The sequence below is a fragment of the Podarcis cretensis genome (genome assembly GCF_951804945.1).
Source record: "Podarcis cretensis genome assembly, chromosome: 9".
NCBI lineage: Eukaryota > Metazoa > Chordata > Lepidosauria > Squamata > Lacertidae > Podarcis > Podarcis cretensis.
In genome coordinates, this window is record NC_137178.1 from 78,360,307 (window position 1) to 78,380,459 (window position 20,153).

Sequence of the window (20,153 nt, forward strand, 5' to 3'; positions counted from 1 at the left end):
GACACACCGCAGCACAACTATTCGGGACAACATCCACGCTGTATACTAAAACGGGGAACTTAAGTCGATTTCTCCCAGAAAGCAGACCACATCCTATCCACTCCTATCCAAGAACCTTTTCAATATGGGGTGAAGCCAGGACACGCAGGTGTGCTCCTGATTTATTGGTTTCCTTGGTTTCATAGATTTCATAGAACCAATTTATTGGTTTCATAGATTTCTTGAGGCCTGCAACAAATGCATGCGCCTTAGAGAGGAATATACTTCAGTCCAATAAATGGTTTAAGCGATCCAGATCTAGTCTAGTCTTAAAATCTTGCGCGCACGCAGAGATACCTACTGCTTCAGGAACACCCTCCAAATCACAGCGTGCATTCTCACGCGGGCACGCGCGCGCCCCCTTCTCCCTTTCTGCGAATCCATGGATCACAAATCGCTCATCCCTCCCTAGAAGTAAATACTTTTAGGCCTCAGGCCTAGGGCCATTTACCCGAAGCTCCGTGGGCCTTTTACCGAGTAAGATTTTGCCGTTAAACCCCAAGATGGTCCGTGGAAGTTAAACATAATCTTCCATTTTTTCGGGGTTAAGTTTAGCTTTCTCGTTCATCACTAAGCCCTAGGTTACTGTACCGCATTTATTTCAATGGCTCCTCTTTGAGCACCCGTTACAGGGCTGACCCCCCCCCATCGTGTATTTATTGTTTCAATAACAGCAGCAACAGGAAGGAGCAGTGTCGTTATTCTTATTAAAGTATATTCTTATTAAAGTAAAGGTGTAACGTGTTCCAGGAGAGATGTGTGAATATGAGCGAGTTTGTTTTTCATCCGAAAAGAGGGTCTTCTCTTCATTGAGAGTTTTTGGTTGTTGTTGTTTTGCGGGGCGGGGGGAGGAAGGAAGAAGCGGGCGCTCTAGCTCCACACTGGGGGTCCCGGGGGCAGAGCCAGGGCGGAGCAGAGCTTAAGAGCGTTAGCTCGACCTCGGGAGATCTTTGTCCCTCCTCAGCCATGAAACTTTGCGAGGCTTTACTCTCGGCAAACCTGGCCCACTTCGCAGGGCTGTTGTAAGGGGAAGTTGGCGGGGGGAGGGATTCACATACGTGGCCATGAGCTCCTTGGAGGGAAATTTACATACAGGAAATATATTTATGCAGTAAATAAATAGCGATACTCGAGGTTGGGTCATCCATCTACGGTAACGCAATGCTGGGTCTGTCTGCGTGAGAACCTAGACGCAGCCTTAAGAACATTCCCGCTTCCTTTGACAAACCTAGCTTTGCTGTGACATTCACCCATCCATCCCATAATCTAAGCGCTCATAACCTCGCGTCTTCCTCGGGCCCCGTTCAAAAGGCAGGGGCTCCGCTGTCCCTCCCCGTTTAGATAATTGCCCTTAAATGACTGCAAGAAGCTCTTGTGCTTCGCCGAGATTAGAGCCCCGCAGCTATCAATAAACTTTTCCCAGCAAGCGGCCAATCCCATTATGAGAGAGATCAGCGCCTTTTACTGCACATCCGTCCTGGCCGCGAGGATAAGGGATCGTAAAAGGCATTCACGAAACAAAACCTCTTTTTTAAGACCTTAATTGGTCGGGACTAGAGGTTAGACTTCCTTTAGGGTATTAACGCTCCAATCTCTAGGCACCTTTACAATGATTCTTTACCAAAGAATGATCCCGTCGCCACACTGTATGCCTTATCCATACAAACAGAGCTCTGGGAGAGATACACCAGATACAACTGATGGGCAGGGTTTGCCCCTCTTCTTGCCTTCTGCTTGTTTGCTTGTTTGTTAAATTGCTTTTCTGTAAGCCGATGGGGAAGACTAGCTACACTGTATCTGCACTGAGACTGGGTCATGCCGAGGGCAGATCGCATCCCCATCCAAATCCCTGCAAAATCAAGTATAGCCCATCTAATGCTAATATGATTATAAATAAGCTTAAACCCTATACATACATCGTATTTAATTCATTGGCTTATATATTGGACTCTCTGTGGCTTTTTGTTTGTTTGTTTTTGTCAGTTTGGGAGTTTATTGTGCTTAAGAAGAACTATTATTTCACAACCAGAGAGGTTGCCATTCCATCCACACCTGTCTGGAATGAGTCTCATTGCACTTACTTCCGAGTAAGCTACACGACGATGCAGCCAAATTTAATAGCTTTTCTCCACGTTGATTTCCCCTCCAAAAGCGAAAGGCGTGTGTAAACGTATCCCTTTGAAATCAGTGAGCATCAAAATGATACTGGGCGGCGGGGGTGGGCAAATATTACATATTATTACAGCATTCTCTCTATCTCTCTAGCTCTCTCTTACACACACACAAACACACGAATGCAGCCCATATTCAAAGAAGTCTTATTTATTTTATTTCACATTTATTTCACAAACTCTATATACCGCCAGTTACAGATAGGTAGCCGCGTTGGTCTGCCATAGTCAAAACAAAATAAAAAAATTCCTTCCAGTAGCACCTTAAAGACCAACTAAGTTAGTTCTTGGTATGAGCTTTCGTGTGTATCTGAAGAAGTGTGCATGCACACGAAAGCTCATACCAAGAACTAACTTAGTTGGTCTTTAAGGTGCTATTGGAAGGAATTTTTTTATTTTGTTTTGTCTATATACCGCTTGATTGTCGGGAGACACTTCAAAGAGAATAAAAACTCTAAATGGTTATCGTAGAACTAGATTGCACGCCGCTGATTGCGAGAGAAGGGGTAAAATAATTATTCTACGATAATCTGAAGATGAGCATCATCGTCGTCCCAAGCAAAGCTGCCGCCTGCAGCTCAGGCGCGCGGAATTTCCATCGCAGAGACGGAGCGAGCGGGACGGAAGGGAATCCAAGCAAAACAAACAACTCCTCGAGGTGAATCGACGGCGACGCGAGGTGAATGGGAGCTGCCCGGAGGCGGAGAACGAAAGTCCGGCGCGCAATGGCTCCTGGCTAGTGCCGAGCAAAGTTTCTTCGCGGCTTGGCGGGCGCGCCGGGCAGAGTCGAGCGGGGGCGCGCCGGGCGATCCCGCCTCCTGGTCCTCCTTGCGCGCCGCACCCAATGGGAAGGCAGCGGGACCCCCCTTCGGAGCGCGGATTGGCCGCCGTCGGGGGCGGCCTGGCTTTATTAGCCCGCCGAGCTGGGTCCCGGGCCGCGCCAAGCGGAGCCCTGACGAGCGAAGGCGCCGCGCAGCCGGGAGCGCGGCCGGGCCTGCCTCGCACTCCGCGCCCCCTCCATGAGCGACGGCTGCGAGAGCTGGGGCGCCGGCGGGGGGACGGGGGCAGCTGCATGGCCCCGGCGCTGGAAATGACTTCTGCTCAGAGCGCGGCGGGGAGCGAGGAGCCACCCGCGCCGCCTTTCGGCAAGCCCGGCCCGACGGGGCCCCCGGGGGCCACCAGGGGCCGGGAGGAGGGCGGCGGCGGCGGCGACAAGCCTAAGGCGGCTCCGGCTCTGCTACCCTTCAGCGTCGAGGCGCTCATGGCCGACCACAGAAAGCCCGGCAGCCTGCCCGGCAGCGGGCCCGAGCGGGGGGAGCCGTCGGCGCACCCGAGGCCCCTCAGTCCTAGGAGGGGGGCGCCCTCTGCCGCGGCGCCGGAGAGACCGGCCTCGGCGCTGGCCATCGCCACCCATTTTGCTGTCGGGGGATTAGTCCAGGTGCCCGAAGAGGCGCTCGCCAAAGCCGAAAGCCCCGAGAAGCCGGAGCGGACGCCCTGGATGCAAAGCCCCCGCTTCTCCCCGCCGCCTCCAAGTAAGTGAGCAGCCGGGAAGCGCACGTGGACTTGGCCGGGAAGCGAGTAGCCAAAACGCTGCGGTTGAGGATGGGGAAGCCGGGCTCGGCTGTCACTTAAGACAAGGGACTTTTTACTTTCCAGTAAATGCATGTGTTGAGCGCCGGAGAGATGTTCCAGGTTGCTGCTTCCGCTCGTGGAACTTGTGTTGCTAGTTAAACAAAATACAAAACAAACAAACAAACCAACCGGCCACCAACTCAAAGCGCGTAGGTGCCCGGCCTTGATTCCTAGCACGAATGGGGCAGGCAAGCTCAAAAGGTGTTTACTTGGAAGTAAGGAGCACCGGTTTCTAACAGGATCGGCTTCCCCTTGCTTAAACCAATCCTTGGTCAAGAGGCCTTGCTTCCAAGTCAGGGATTAGTCGGATAGCGGCGTTTTAGCCAAATTAAAGCCGAGAGCGTCGAGCAGCCCGGGAGCTGAGATCGAGGCGACCTTTTTCAAATATGCTTAGAACCAGAGCAGCTTCCATGCAGCTCCTGCCTTCCTTCCGCTGCTGCTTGACTTGGCCGTGAAGCAGCGGCAAGCTGCCTCCAGCCCGAATGCAGCCAAAGGGGAGCTGGGGAGTTGCCCTCATTGCAGATCGTGTCGCTCCTGTAGAGCCCATTTGGGGGACCGTCTCACTTTCCCCGCAATCTTAACTCCCCGCTGCCTTGAAGCTGGGACTCTCGGTGGAGAGGGGCCTCTTCAGACAGCTACAGCTGTTGGTAAACATTGCTGGCCGGATCCTGCCAACTGACAATTGCCCAGAGAGCCCAGGGTCCCAGGGAAGGTCTCCTTCAGTGAGTTGGGAATGAAAGGTCACTGGTTCCTTGAACCTGGTTTCTGAACCAGTCACCACTTTCCAGGGGGAGGGGGAGGGGGAGGGATGCCTGGGACTTCCGGGTTTCAGGGCCTTTTCCGCCACCAAGGAGCCCGTTTCTGGGCTGAGAGAGACAGACAGACAACCTGGGTAAGGACATTTTAAACCATTGCGGTTTGCACACCATCTGGAGAACCAGAAAATCGCTACGAGCACATTCGTGCTTTTTAAATTAAAAAAATGCTAAACAAATAGGAAAACGTAATAAGGAAATCCGATGAGTTTCGGCTGCTTATTTCTACTGCGCTTCTCGTTAATGGTCCTTAAATTGCGCTGTTGGGAAACAGAATCAATTACAGCGGAATCCTTTCCATCACCACTGAGAAGTCCCACCGAGTTCATTTGGGAAGACTCCCACGTATAGGGTTTCAGCCTTATTTTCCCTGTGAGACCTTCCACAACATCCTGTGGTCCAGGAAACTTAGCTTCCAACTCAAAGTAGTTTACTTTTCTCAGCAAAGTTTTTAGGATCGAAGGTGGCGGAGTCCATGTAGACCCAGCCCTGCCGCATAATCCGCCTAAGCCTCAGTGTTTCGTTTTAAAGAAAGTTGATTTGTTTCCGGATCGGCCTGAGCAGGAGAGGAATTAGCGGGGACTTTTCTGCCTCCTTTTCTCTCCCGCGGATTAAAACAAGAGTATTTTAGCAGTTTAAAATAGTTTAAGGGCGCTATTTTAATGTGCTCTAACTCCTACTTGTGTCCGTGGAAATTCCTTTCAGTCAGTGAGTAGGAGAATCCGGGCAGAGGTAGCTTTGGAGAAAATGCCCATAACATTTCTAGCGATGCTAAATTCCACTACAATAGATCGCTCTGATTTGAACCGTTTCTAAAATGTCCAGCAGCGTCGCTTTTGAAGTTAGGTGTTTGTTCCTTGAAAAGTCATCTCTTGGGCTTCCTACAGATATGTAAAAAGTGAAAAGCAACTGAAAGTAACAAAACAGGCTGGTATTTTTTGTTCAGGGCTCATGTCGTTTTGGATTAATTAGGAGTCTCTTTCCAGCTGGATTCCCAACCCCTGTAATTGCAATTTATTTTTAAAATGTTGCCCGGATACCAGGAAGTAATAAGGTTTTGTTTTTTGTTTTTAAAAAAGCAATCTTCGAAATAATTGCAAACGAAATGTGAAAAGAGAATCTATCCCATATTGTAATTGTCGTCCTGCTATGGCTTCCCCTGTGCAGGGACGGGGTTGGGGAAGAGTTATGTGAGTATATCTTCAAAGACTATCGAAATTAAACATATTAGGAAGAATATATTCTCCAGGTCAGCTTAGCGTCCTACCGTGGGGAGCCTTAACTTAAAATGAGCCAAATCTACCGGGAAGATCTTGCAACAAAGATACTCGGGCATTCCCGAGGCCTGCGCTGGTGAACTGTGGCTCTTTCCCTTCAAGGGGGGTTTGCTGAAAGGGCTTCCCGTTGGAATGTCTCCAAAGGATTTCATCACAGCTGGCAGCCCCGGCCTGTAGTGATGAGTCGCAGTGGGAATTACTCCCAAGTAAAGGTACCTACGACTACAGTAGCTCCAGTGTCTTCTCTGCTAATGGAAACACTGAAAGCGATCTACAACTTTTGTGAGTGTTAGCTTCACGATGGAAATGCTTCACTTGGATTCAACTTGACTTGAGGCTATGATTTAAAACAATTAACTTGAATCCATTAAACCTGCCAGGCTTTATTTTCAAGTAAATGTGTTTAGCAGTCTAAATTCTTCCGCTCAAAAGGGTGTGGGTCGGAATGCCGAGAGTCGTTCTTAAAACAGGCCATAAAAGGAGCAAGCGGCTCCTCACGGATTCCCTAATTAATGACATGCGCACTCCGTTTCCCAAGAGGGCCATAAACGGGATGTGAGTGACAGGACCTGCCCTTTTCATTTTTTAATTTTTTCCCCCTTTAGTTCAATAATTTATGGTTTCCTTCCTCCCCCAACCCCGCTTTCCCCTTCTTATGAACTGCCCCAATACTTTATTTTTCTATCTGGAGCACTAATAAATGCACCTAACCTCTTAAAGAAAACGCACCATTTTGGGAGCCACGCGCGTCTTCCCCCACGGATAAGCCTTCGGGAGGGGTTGGCTGTGGTGGCGGCGTGGCTTCGCGTGACACCCAGGCGCCTCTTGGAAGGCTGCAATCCTATTCGCTTACGTGGGAACAAGGCCTTTTAAAGCGAGTGGGTGGGATCAGGCTGATTTGGGCTGTCAGAACGACTCTCTCTCTCTCTCATCCAGCTAAAAGTCGCCTCCTTATTTAAATCTGTACAATTCGGGGGGTTTCCAGCATCCCATTTGTTCAGTTGCAAAATGTCCCCCTGGCTGTAAGTCGACTTGGCTTTCCTATCCCGGAACAGCTCCGCTTCAGTAAAATGCAAGGTCCAGTCCGTTTGAAAGTCCTTCTGCATTTTAACGCGGCTCGCTCTTAAGTGTGTTTAGGATTGTACCACCATACATCCTCCAGGTTCAGACTCCAGTTACTCTGAATCATTGTTACTCCGCTCAGCTGAATTTAGAACCCAGCACTTGAAATATTCTAATCTGGAAAATCCCGAAGAAATTGCCCTTGCAGCTTAAATAACCAGAAGCACTGTATTTAATACCAATTTGGACCATTAATTTCAGTAGAGCTAAATTGCCTTACTGTGGTTTAACTAGATGACGGTTTAACCGGAGCAAGCTGTCAAACGAGATCCGCCTTACAGCCGGTTTCTAAAATATGTTTACTCTGAATTAAATCCTACTGAGTTCAGCCAGCGATGCTTATGTCCTGATAAATTTGCCCAGGTTGCGGGTCCTCCCTCCTGCACTTTAAGATTGCTCTTCCGCTGAGGCGACCCTGCAAACGGCGTTGGGGCTTGCGGGGTGAGCAGGTGGTCTGATCCTGCGCGCCAGCCGGGCTCCTTCGCCTTTGCCCGGGCGGCGGGGGGGGGGTCTTTGGGAAGGGCCTGACCCGGTGTCGCTCGCTGTCTCCGCAGGGCGCGCCAGCCCGCCGGCCTGCACCCTGCGCAAACACAAGACCAACCGCAAGCCGCGGACGCCCTTCACCACGGCGCAGCTGCTGGCGCTGGAGAGGAAGTTCCGCCAGAAGCAGTACTTGTCCATCGCCGAGCGCGCCGAGTTCTCCAGCTCGCTGAGCCTCACCGAGACGCAGGTCAAGATCTGGTTCCAGAACCGGCGCGCCAAGGCCAAGCGGCTGCAGGAGGCCGAGCTGGAGAAGCTGAAGATGGCAGCCAAGCCCATGCTGCCGCCCGCCGCCTTCGGCATCTCCTTCCCGCTGGGCGGCCCGGCGGTGGCCGGCGCCTCTCTGTACGCCTCCTCGGGGCCCTTCCCGCGAGCCGGCCTGCCCGTCACCCCCGTGGGACTCTACGCCGCGCACGTGGGCTACAGCATGTACCATCTCACCTAGAAGCCCCGGGGCCAGCCCGGGGGCTCCTCCACCCCAGAGGATCGGGTCTTAGCCAGAAGGCCTGTCAGATGTGTCAGCCCTCGGTCCCTCGACGGACAGGCACCGGCCAGCAGGGAAGGAAGGAGAGCTGCTCCGCTGGACTCGCCCAGGTAAAGCCTCTCTCCAAGGACCGGAATACTCCGCAGGCTTGGGCTGCCCCTTTGGACGCAGGAGTCAGGCTGTGGACACCCCGCCCCCCCCAACCCCTCCAGACCCCAGGACTGCACTTGCTGCTCCTTGCCGCTTGTTCTTCCACCAAGCCCCGTGGAAGGGCTCTGCGTACTGTGTAATATACTGTACAGTTGAAAATTTATTATCGTTTATATTAATAGCTATATTTGATAAATAAATTAATTTTAAATGACCTTGGGGTGAATGGTTGGACATTGCCTTCTGTCCTGGAAGGTCTGCAAGGTTTCATTCCATCCAAGCCCTCTGAATCTGGGGCTCCTGTTGATTATTTTTATCATTACTTCTCAAATCTGGCTCTTAGGCCCCCACTCCCCACCCCTGCATTTCAATGCAGGTTGTGCAGAACTTCGTGTGGGTCGTCCTCACTTATTTGAAGAAGTTCAACTGATTTTAAAGAACTTACTTGGAAGTAAAGTGCCTAGGTTTGCAGTGCAAAGACCTAGATTTCTCTGGTCTGAAGAAGACCAAAGGTGGTGTATTTCCATAGGTCCCCAAATCTACTGCTTAATTGGAAAGTGAGCCTTGTTGCCAGCAGTGGGAAGCGATTTCTCTTTCTGTCCTTCCAAGAATATATATATACCATTGGGTTCCTCCTTTTCAGAACAAAACAAATTTCACAAAGGCCTCCCCAGGCACCCAAGCATTCCTATTTCAGAGCACAGTCTTGGATCTGAGTAAGTAATGTGGATGAAAAAGCTGTGCAAATCTGATCTCATCAGAAAAGCTTCCCATCTAGCGATATAGTGAGCTGAGTAAACTTCAGTGATCAATATTGTGACACCTACTGCGTTGGAAAAGCATCAGTACTGCAATCCTGTGCCTAATGACTTGAAAGTTACTTACTCTGAAGTAACTATACCTAGCATTGCAACCTTGCATTCGGATCCTTGCCACAATAACTTGAGTAAATCATTTATTTCAATTGGAAATGTTTGAGAATTAGCCTCACTTTTTAGATTTTTTTTTCTATTCAGGCGTTAAGGGAATCGTGCTAGGTGTTGTGGCAGGGCGTAAGCAGTACATAAATGCAAGTAAGTTCAAACTGGAATTCATGCACTGTAAACTTGTTCAGGACCCAGAGTTCCATACAAATATTAAAACTCCTGGAGTGCTGAAGGGGGTGTCGCCATAGCCGGAGTTGCAACCTGGAGTTGCAGCCTATCCCAACGTAGGCTGCTATGCTGTGGACATTTACAGGGGAGCAATGGTTCAATCGGTTGGGTGTGTGTGTGTGTGTGTGTGTGTGTGGTCATTCGGAGTAAACACGCATCCACTAACCTCTCCGTACTTAACACCCTTCCCACCCACCCACTTTGCAGCCAGGCTCTTATCTATGCATGCTTGCTCAGAAACAAGGTCCAGTTGCGCTTCTGGGCCCCCGCCAACCCAAATTCGCGGGCAGACGCCTGCAGTTGCAGCAGCAGCTTCCCTGCAAATCCGTTCACCGCCCTTTCTGCTGGCGCCGCAGGTGAGTAGCTTCTTTCGCTTCCAGGTGACTGCAGACGGGGCTGCTGGCCGAGAGACTAGGCACCGGCCGTGGACGGGACTCGGGGGCTGGTCTAGGGGGCAGGAGGCGCCCGGGAAAGGGGGCCGTGGACAGGAGCTCCGGCCCCGGGATGGGCTTTCTGCTGCGCCCGGCGCCGGCGGGGCTCACGGCCTCCTGCTTTCCGCACAACGCCGCTGGAGATCTGAAAGAGACTCGGCTCCAGGCAGCAGGGAGCGCGGAGAGGGGGCGGGGGACTCCGGGGCGGATCCTCCTCCTCCCCAAACGCCGGCTGGGGGTTTCGTGGGCGCGGCTGGCGGGCCGCTTCTCCGCGGAGCCCTGGGCGCTGCCTGCGGGTCGAGAAGAAGCGGGATCCGCCCGGCCTGGTGAAGCCCAAGTTCTGGGCCGCGCGAAGGGGCTTCCGGGGCCCCCACTCGCTCCTCCCTCCAACCAGCGCGCGAAGGCCACCGGCTCCCCAAGCGCTCCCTCCTCCGGCCTTCTGCCCCGTCCGCTTCTGGCCGGGACTCGCCGGCTGGCGTCGCCTCAGGCTGGGGCGGCTCCGGGAGAGGAGAGGCCGGCGGGCGGGCGGGCGGGCGAAGAGCAGCCGCCCTGCTCCCCGCCCGGCCTTCCCTCAGTCCGGAGCCCCCTCGCTGCTCCCCTCGGCCCGCCCGAGGGCGATTAATAACGGGGCCAGGACAATACGTCGGCGCTGCCGTCACACGCCCGAGCGCCCCGCCTGAAAGGCCAGGCCGGCACAAAAGGCGGCGCCGCTGCTTCTCAAGGGCCCCGCCGGCCGGGCGGGCGGGCGGCCTCCCTCGCCGGCGAAGCGAGCGCGCTTTGGTGTCTTTGTGGCCTCGGGAGGGAGCGGGGCGGCTGAGCAGGGCCGCGTCCCTTTTCACCGGGCGGCGCCGGCGCCGCGCAGCCCAGGCCAGGTTGGCGCGGGGGAGGCGCCTTCCTTTCCGGCCCGCCAGCTGCCTGCCGCGCTCCGGGGCGCGAGTCCTGTCTTTGAGCAGGTCTCCCTAGAAACATCGTGGTTATTAAAGGTGGGGCGGGCAAGCGAGGCCTGCATTCCCACGTAGGTGGATTATTTTATCAATTACTTAATAAATAATAATAATCATGATAATACGAGATGGGTGGCAGGCTGACGGCTGCCTCCAGCTTGCAGGCCCCGGCCAGGGCAACGGGATGGTCCAGCCCAGCTCAGGAAGCCGTTTTCCTCCCTCATAGCAACTTCTTTAGAGGCCCCGGATGGCGAGAAGGGTGATCTGCAGTGGATCGGGAAGGATTTCTGGCCCTCATTGTTTTAAGCAGCAGAGATAATAAAGCAACCAACCCCCGACTTCCCTAAACTAGCTGCTTAAAATGATGCAAACTTGGGGTGAGGGAGAATAGGTTTTGGGGGTGAAGCACTGAAGGTTCCCTTGAGTTTGATACTGAAAACAAACCTCTTTGCTTAGTAACTGCTCAGAGGCACCTTGTTCTTTCATGCTAACCCTGTTCTTTCATTCTAACTGTTTGCCTTCTAAGGACCTTCTAAGGAGCCTCCTGGACCAGACCAGGGGCCCGTCTAGTCCAGCACCCGGTTCTCAAAGCAGCCCACCTACCCGATGACACTTAGGGGAAATGCGCAAGCAGGACCGCAGCACAAAAGCACCCTCTCCTTGTGCAGCTGGTATTCAGAAGCATTGCTGCTTCCATCCCTGAAGCAGAGCAGAGCCATCATGGCAAGTAGAAGTAGATGGCAAGTTCCATAGTTTAACTATGTCCTGTGTGCTTTTATCTTGCTCATTCTTCCAACATTCACCTTCACTGGGTGCCCAGGAGTTCTTAGTGTTATAGGAGAGGGGGGGAGACTTTTCTCTATCCACTTTCCCCATGCCTTGCATTATTTTATAAACTATTATCACCCCGCCTTTTCTCTAAACTATAAAGTCTCAAACGCTGCAAGCTTCCTTAAGGGCAGCAGGGGGGTTGCTCCACCCCCTTTATCATTTTCATTGTCCCTTTCATAACTTTTGCTTACTCTACAGTATCATTTTTGAGACAAGGGGACCAGAACAGTTTCTAAATGGTATTGCACCAAAGATTTGTATAATGACATTAGGCTATTGGCAGCTTTATTTTCAATTCCTTTCCTAATGAGTCCTTGCATGTAATTTGCCTTTTGATGAGCTATCTTTTATGACTCCCAAGGTCTCATTTCTGGTCTATCAGTCTACCAGTTCAGGACCCCATGAATGATGTGCAGTTAAGACTTTTTTTGCCTGGATATGTGTCTGGTAGATCTTGGGGTTGTAGTAAAACACAGAACCCCTTAAAGCTTGAAGCCAGACCTCCTCTGCTGAAACTGTGATTGGCAGTAGAGTTGAGACAGTGGAGGCAACAAAGGGGAGCATTTATTTGCCCAATATGTGCTGGATGGTGGAATTCACTGCCACAAGATGTGGTGATGGCTGCTAAAATTGGCAGTGGTTAGGGAGGAGGGGAGGGGGCTCTCCACATGTTCTAAACAGAATTATCAACTGGATGCATAGAGGCAGTAAATGAGGGTAGGAGAGCAATGCCTTTATACCCCTGCTTGCGTTTGCATTTTTCAAAAGCGTACGACCGGCTGCCGCTGGAAGCAGGATATTGGGCTAATCGTACGCTGGACCAAGGCTTTTTATTATGTTCATATATGGACTTCCTTCCCTCCCCTCCATAGCACCCCACTCCCAAGTGCTAGCAACTTTAAGGGAGCCGGTGAAGCAGCCGCCAATCAGATATGTTTGTGTTGCAAGTGGCGGGTGCGTTTGAAACACTTGGATCACTTGCAGCTGCACCCAGAGCTGGAAGTCACGCTGCAGACAGCAGACTCCGTTTTGCGCAAAAAAAGAGGAGCATGTGTGGAGAGATCTGAAGATGAAGGCCACCCAGCTTTGCATTTTAAAATAAAATATCTGAACTCCTGGCTTTTGATCAGCTGTGCTCCTTTTCAGGGAAACTATTCTTTGGGAAATGATTTTTGAAATCCATCTTTCAGTGTGACATTTCCTTCTTTCAGAAAGGCAAGAATTATTCCCCTTCCTGGAAGCGCTGTGTTGCTACATAGCCGATTGAAAGCAAGCTGCAATAATGTCTTTTTAGCAGCTGACTCTCACCTAGAGTTAGGGCTGTACCACTTCAGACTGAATGTGGCAGTTCATATTATGGATTACTCCACACACAAAACTTACCCTGCGTACAGAAAACTTAGTGCCGGGAGCTCAGCAGAATTCTAGTCTGCACTTCCTCTTGATATCCTAGCTTTCTATGTGCAACAAGTTATTGTAGTAGTAAAAATTATTATTACCAATAATAAAAGTAATGGCATTATTGTTATTAGGAGCAACGGATCACATAAGCCCCTACCTTCAGTCTGAGCGGTACAGCATCAGCCTGGGTCTACAACGGACTTGAGTGGGGCTCAAACTGCACTTTCCATTTAGTCTGTTAAGTCTATCCCTGGCTTAAAAAACAGAACAAACCCCACACACTCCTGAAAAAGAAGCTTCTGGTGCTGCAGGGCAGGGGCTGTTCCTGCCATTGGTTCCTCTAAAATCACCTTCCCCAAGAGGTGCTTCTCCTTCCAGTGAACACAATATGAAGGCTTTGCATCTTTTCTCCCACAGGTAGGGGAACAGCTTGGGGAAAACCATTACAGGGAAATTCACTAGTAGGGAAAAGTCTTAAAGGACCTATAGGCTCGTCTTCTGCAGCTAACCACAGCCTCTGAAGCTGCTTTTCTATTTATTTATTTTTAAAGTCTGAGAAAGGAGACAGAGATCAGTGTCATTCAAGGGTGCTTCCTACTTCCAGGTAGGAGTTTATTGTGGAAATGGTGCTGCTTATGTATGTATATAAGATTCTTTTGCAGAGTCTGCATATGCTGTCACCATCAAAATGACAGCCCCTGCTTTTTGCAAGTTAATCTGTATTTCCCTGTAACATGTGAAATCTAAGGAATCTGTTGGTATGGAAGCTCCAGCTCATTAACATTTTTTTTTTGGGGGGGGGTGATGCTGCAACAGGTCGTATGTCCATCTGCTCCTCATGCCAGCACAATCTAGTCACAAAGTTCCCATTGACCCAGATTATTTCTGCCGAAGACCCATTCAAATTTCAAGAAGCTGGTTAGGAGCAGCGGCCATCTCAAAATCACCACCTTGGAGACTAATCACTAATTTGGGGGGGGGGTTTGGCTGGGTGTGTGCATGTTGATAAAGGTCTATCAATATTCTGTTATATGGTCACATACAGAGGTTTTGCACAAGACCAGTATTAAAAAGAAATGGAAGTGCCTTCCCTCCACAAGAGCACAAACCTCTCTTTTGCCCATTGTGAAGCGTAAGAATAGTGTGAACATTCACTCTTCTGCACGTCTGCATTTTTTAAAAAAAGTGTGCATACAGGTTGAGACATACCCAGAGCAGTAAACAGTGGGGGGTGGGGTTGAGGGGAGGTACAACCGCCCCACCTCTGAATATATTTCCTGAAGCTCCACCCACCAATTTGATTGGCAAGCCATAGAATAGCAGTGAATGAATGAAAATATCCATGACCGGAAAATGGGAAGGTGTGGAAATGAGCCTGCCAAACGAAGATACAGTATGTAAACACTGGATGTGAAGGACCCATCTGCACTGGAACCACCCGGAATCTATGAAATAGGTTAAAGGCTTCTTGTTTTCATAGCTGAAGCTAGTCAAATTTTGATGTGCATGTTAGAGAGTCATACTTGATTATTATTATTTTTGCCTCATGCTTGTACCCCTTCCTGGGGTTCATCTCTATTGTTTCATTTTAAGTATCTCTTTTTGCACATTTCTCAGGCTCCCTATCTTTTATTTGCCCTTGGACGGCCATCTGCCCTACCCTTGAAACCTAGGCCAAGAGCTCATGGGAACAGCAAACTTTTTACAAAAGGCAAAGCCCCATAAACACTTAAGGTGCTATTTACTAATATTAATAAAAGGTAAAGGGACCCCTGACCATTAGGTCCAGTCGTGACCGACTCTGGGGTTGCTGCGCTCATCTCACTTTATTGGCCGAGGGGGGCCTGCATACAGCTTCCGGGTCATGTGGCCAGCATGACTAAGCCGCTTTTGGCGAACCAGAGCAGCGCACGGAAACGCTGTTTACCTTCCCGCCGGAGCGGTACCTATTTATCTACTTGCACTTTGACGTGCTTTCGAACTGCTAGGTTGGCAGGAGCAGGGACCAAACAACGGAAGCTCACCCCGTCGCGGGGATTCGAACCACCAACCTGATCGGCAAGTCCTAGGCTCTGTGGTTTAACCCACAGAGCCACCTGGTCCCTCACTAATATTAATACTAACAAAATAATTAATAAACAGAATAGAATCAGAATTGTGGAGTTGGGAGGGACCCTGAGGGTCATCTAGTCCAACCCCCTGCAGTGCAAGAATCTCAGATAAAGCATCCATGACAGATGGCCACCCAGCCTCTGCTTAAACTCCTCCAATGAAGGAGAATCCACAGCCTCCCAAGGAAGCCCATTCCACTGTGGAACAGCTCCTACTGTCAGAAAGTTCTTTCTGATGTTTAATTGGAATCTCCTTTCTTGTAACTTGAATCCATTGGTTCAGATCTTCCCTTCTGGAGCAGGAGAAAAGAAGCTTGCTCCATCTTCCATGTGGCAGCCCTTTAGCTATTTGAAGATGGCTCCTCTTTTCCAGGCTAAACATCCCCAACTCCCTCAACCATTCCTCATAAGGCTTGGTTTCCAGACCCTTGATCACCTTGGTTGCCCTCCTCTGCACATGTTCCAGCTTGTCAATATCCTTCTTAAATTGTGTCCAGAACTGGAAACAGTACTCCAGGTGTGGTCTGACTAAAGCAGAAAAGGTTGGTACTATTACTTCCCTTAATCTGGACATTATACTTGATGCAGCCTAGAAGAGCTTTTTTTTGCTGCTGCATCACACTATATAACATAATGCAGAGCTTTGGGGGTCATTTTGGTGAGTATGAATTCAAATAGTAGCAAATGCAACCACAACACCCACAGGATGATGATAAACCTCCAGCTCACCGTTGTGCTGCTTGGTCTCTGCCTCTATTCTGGTGCCATTTCAGCTCCATCTGCTGTACAGCTTGAGTATATTACCTTTGTCTTAAACACTTTTCAAAGTAATGGAGAGAGAGAATAGCTTTCAGTGCCATTTCTGAACCTGGTTCAGAAGTCCTAAAGCAGAAGGGTTTTTTTGTGGGGGGTGGGGGTGGGAAGCAGTGTTCACAGCTCTCTTGAAGTTAATGGCAGTTCCCTGATCCAGATTGTTTTACAGCTCTATAAATCAGGCTGAAAATGCAACCAGAAGCACCGCTGGCTTGTTGCTTCTTTTAGCACATCCGTTTCTTGTAAAATTCAGATTAGAGGAACCAGCCCTGGCAGAATTGCTTCCCTCTGAACCCAAGGGGGCCATAAATCAAAGAAAAGGAAGTCACCAGGCAACTGAGACCTCTGGCTTAATTTCTTTAATTATCTTCAATGAACTCAAGAAAATGTGTGATGCCTTTGGCCTTGGCCTGTCTCACCAACAACTTGTTAAAGGGTTCGAATGGAAGGGGATTTTTGGAGTATATCTTTAATAACTATATATAGGATCAGGATGATAGCCCTGTTCCAAGTCCAGCCCTTCTCCCTACTAATTAATGTAAGTCCCAATTGAATCCCAACAGTTTAGTAGGTGGTGGCTCATCGGTGAGGTTGGTCTCTCTTTCCATCTGCTGCCCTTAAGAATGCCACAAATCTGTTTCCTTAGCTGGCTCCCTCACATTGTATCTGTGATTAACTGCAGTTGGACTTAGATCCTATAACCTGATCATGGAAGTTGTTCTAGTCATAGCAAAAAGATGGTTAAAATAAAGGGAATATCTGCTAGGGGAATCATGCATGGTTTGGGGAAAGTGACAGAAATAAGTTATTCTGTTCTCATAATGGTAGGATTCAGGGTCACACACTGAAATGTGATTGGCAGTAGATTCAGGGCAGACGGCATAATTGGTTTATGTCAGGCGTGTCCAAAGTCCATTTTGGGGGCCTAATCTGGCCTGCCGGTCGGTAAAATCCGGCCTCTGTGGCACTTTATTTCCTGGGGTAAAATCCTAAAAAAACCTTAACAACTTCAATCCTAAAAGAAGCTCAACAACTCTAACCCTAAAAAAAGATCAACAACTTCAATCCTAAAAAAAAGGTCAACAATGGTTGGCCCCCACAGCCCTTCACTTCATCAAATCTGGCCCTCTTTGAAAAAAGTTTGGACACCACTGGTATGAGAATTGCTGTGACAAGGTGTGGTGATGGTGACCACTAGCTTTGATTGCTTTAAAAGGAGAATAGACACATTCATGGAATATCAATTGCTATTTAAGCCATGAGAGCTAAATGGAACCTCCATGTTCAGAGACAGTAGACCTCTAAATACCAGTTGCCTGTGCGCAAGCAGTGGGGTGGGAAGGGAGTTTTTGTTTGCCAGGAGCCCCTGATTGGCACTGCCAGAAACAGAATCCTATTTTAGATAGACCTTTAATCTAATCCACCAAGGTTCTTTATTCCTGGTGTTACTGCATGGAATGCATGTCTTCCCCATTAAGGTTCCCTCCTGCATTCTGTTTACAATCTTCAAGAGAGAAAGGAGATTCCGACTAAACATTAGGAATCACTTTCTGACTGTAACAGCTGTCTGACGGCGGAATGGACTTCCTTGGAGGTTTTTAAGCAGAGGTTGGATGGTCATCTGTCAGGCATGCTTTAATTGTGATTCCTGCATCTCAAGGGGTTGGACTAGATGACCCTCAGGGTCCCTTCCAACTGTACAATTCTATGAGTCTGTGCAGCCGAAAAGTGTTGACATTAATAGATGAGAGTTGTGGTAACCACAAAGTCTGTTAAAGTACAAAAGCCTTTAGAAAATAAACTGAGGGGTAGAATCCTCTCCAAAAACAATTTCATTTCATTTCACTTTTAATTTCTATACACAAGGTCGTTTACAAGCTGAACAAACAACAAAATAGACAGCAAAGATCACATACCTAATAACAAAAAACATTTGCTGGGAGTTAAGAGTCCATCAACACCTGGAGAGCCACACATGTTCCCCATCCCTGACTTACTAAAGGTAAAGGTAAAGGGACCCCTGACCATTAGGTCCAGTCGTGACCAACTCTTGGGTTGCGGTGCTCATCTCGCTTTACTGGCCAAGGGAGCCGGCGTACAGCTTCCAGGTCATGTGGCCAGCATGACTAAGCCGCTTCTGGTGAACCAGAGCAGCGCATGGAAACGCCGTTTACCTTCCCACCAGAGTGGTCCCTTACCTTTCCCGCCCCTACCTGACCACAGTGATCCATGCGATGGTCATCTCCAGGCTTGTCTACTGTAATTCGCTCTATGCAGGGCTGCCCTTGAAGCTGTCCCAGAAACTTCAGCGGGTGCAGAATGCTGCAGCGAGGCTCCTCATGGGGTCTCTGCCATGGGAGCATATTCACCCAGTGCTTTTCAAGCTGCACTGGCTCCCGGTTGAGTACAGGATCAGATTTAAGGTGCTGCTTTTGACCTTTAAAGCCCTTCATGGCCTAGGACCCTCGTACCTACGGGACCACCTCTCCCAGTATGCCCCACGGAGAGCCTCAAGGTCCATAAATAGCAACACCCTAGTGGTCCCGGTCCCTAAGGAAGTTAGATTGGCTTCAACCAGAGCCAGGGCCTTTTCAACTCTGGCTCCGGTCTGGTGGAACGCTCTGCCTCATGAGACCAGGGCCCTGCAGGATCTGATTTCTTTCCGCAGGGCCTGTAAGACAGAGTTGTTCCGCCTGGCCTTTGGCTTGGGGCCAATTTGATTCCCTCCCTCTCTTTCTTTTTTCTTTTCCTTCTCCTGTGATGAGGCTACATTTTAATATTTTAATGTTTCAATATTTTAATGTTGTATTTTTAATTTTGTTTTTAAGTTGTAATCATTTAAAGGTAAAGGTAAAGGTACCCCTGCCCATACGGGCCAGTCTTGACAGACTCTGGGGTTGTGCGCCCATCTCACTTAAGAGGCCAGGGGCCAGCGCTGTCCGGAGACACTTCCGGGTCACGTGGCCAGCGTGACATCGCTGCTCTGGCGAGCCAGAGTCGCACACGGAAACGCCGTTTACCTTCCCGCTGGTAAGCGGTCCCTATTTATCTACTTGCACCTGGAGGTGCTTTTGAACTGCTAGGTTGGCAGGCGCTGGGACCGAGCAGCGGGAGCGCACCCCGCCGCAGGGATTCGAACCGCCGACCTTTCAATCGGCAAGTCCTAGGCGCTGAGGCTTTAACCCACAGCGCCACCTGCGTCCCTTGTAATCATTTAACTTGTTTTTATTATTGTTTGTAAGCCGCTCTGAGCCCGGCCTTGGCTGGGGAGGGCGGGGTATAAATAATAATAATTATTATTAATAATAATATTTTTGCTCTTCATCACCCTCAGGGCAATTTACAGCATGGTTATCCACTCCTTCCTAAGTGATCTTAAGAGAGAGTGAGAGAGAGAACACCATACTAACCCCAAACCAACAAGCTTCCTCCAAAAACAAAGGATTCCCTTTTACCTCCGCCTTCGCCACCAACTACCCTCTGAACACAAGACTTGAACAGGGAATGCATAATTTATAGAAGAAGCCTTCATTATGTAGCAATCTTTCCAACAAATGTAGCAGTATTACATATTTTCATACATTAATCCCAGACCCATCAACATAATCCATAAATAGCTTCCATATGTTTTTGAATAAATCTCCCCTGTTCTGTGTTTTATAAATCACACTCCCAGGAGGTGTAATTTGAGTAAAGCTAGTTATCCATTCTGCCTCTGCCGAGGGAGCCCAATCTTTCCAGAGTCTAGGAATAATTCCCCTTTCCACCGTTAATCTGATCCACATCTTGGTTGCCTTCCTTGAAGAGAAGGTTCTTCTTATCAGAAGGTGTTCCCAGTAACAGATGGGCTTAGAATGGTCATGAAGACAGCATTTAGAGTGGTCATCTTTTTCTTGACACCTTTCCATGCTATGCACATTTGAGCACACACATCAGAATCATAAACATCACCACCCTGAGTAGTTGTAAATTAACCAGCACACACACACACACACACACACACACACACACACCCCTGCCTCCGCCAAGAAAAAAGGGCAGCTTCCAGGCTCCGTGCATTCATTCCCCATAGCATCCAATGCAGGCTGTGTAAAATATTAAAACATGCATTTTTCAATTCATGCCTTTTTTTACTGCATTATAAAGAGGAAACCAGATCTTTCTCACTGGCATTTCGTGCAATTGCCCCCAGTTCTCAATTCCCCTGTGGCTGTTAAGTGTACTAAGGCACCACTATT

At 49.5% G+C, this 20,153-nt stretch overlaps 1 protein-coding gene across 1 annotated transcript; it reads left to right on the forward strand.

Moving 5' to 3' along the window:
- The first annotated feature begins 3,160 nt into the window (after window positions 1–3,160).
- MSX1 (msh homeobox 1) lies at window positions 3,161–8,445 on the forward strand. Its single transcript, XM_079990492.1, has 2 exons — window positions 3,161–3,742; window positions 7,611–8,445. Exons 1-2 carry the CDS (start codon window positions 3,283–3,285, stop codon window positions 8,039–8,041), a joined length of 891 nt encoding a protein of 296 aa, XP_079846618.1. The 5' UTR covers window positions 3,161–3,282; the 3' UTR covers window positions 8,042–8,445.
- The last annotated feature ends 11,708 nt before the right edge of the window (window positions 8,446–20,153 follow it).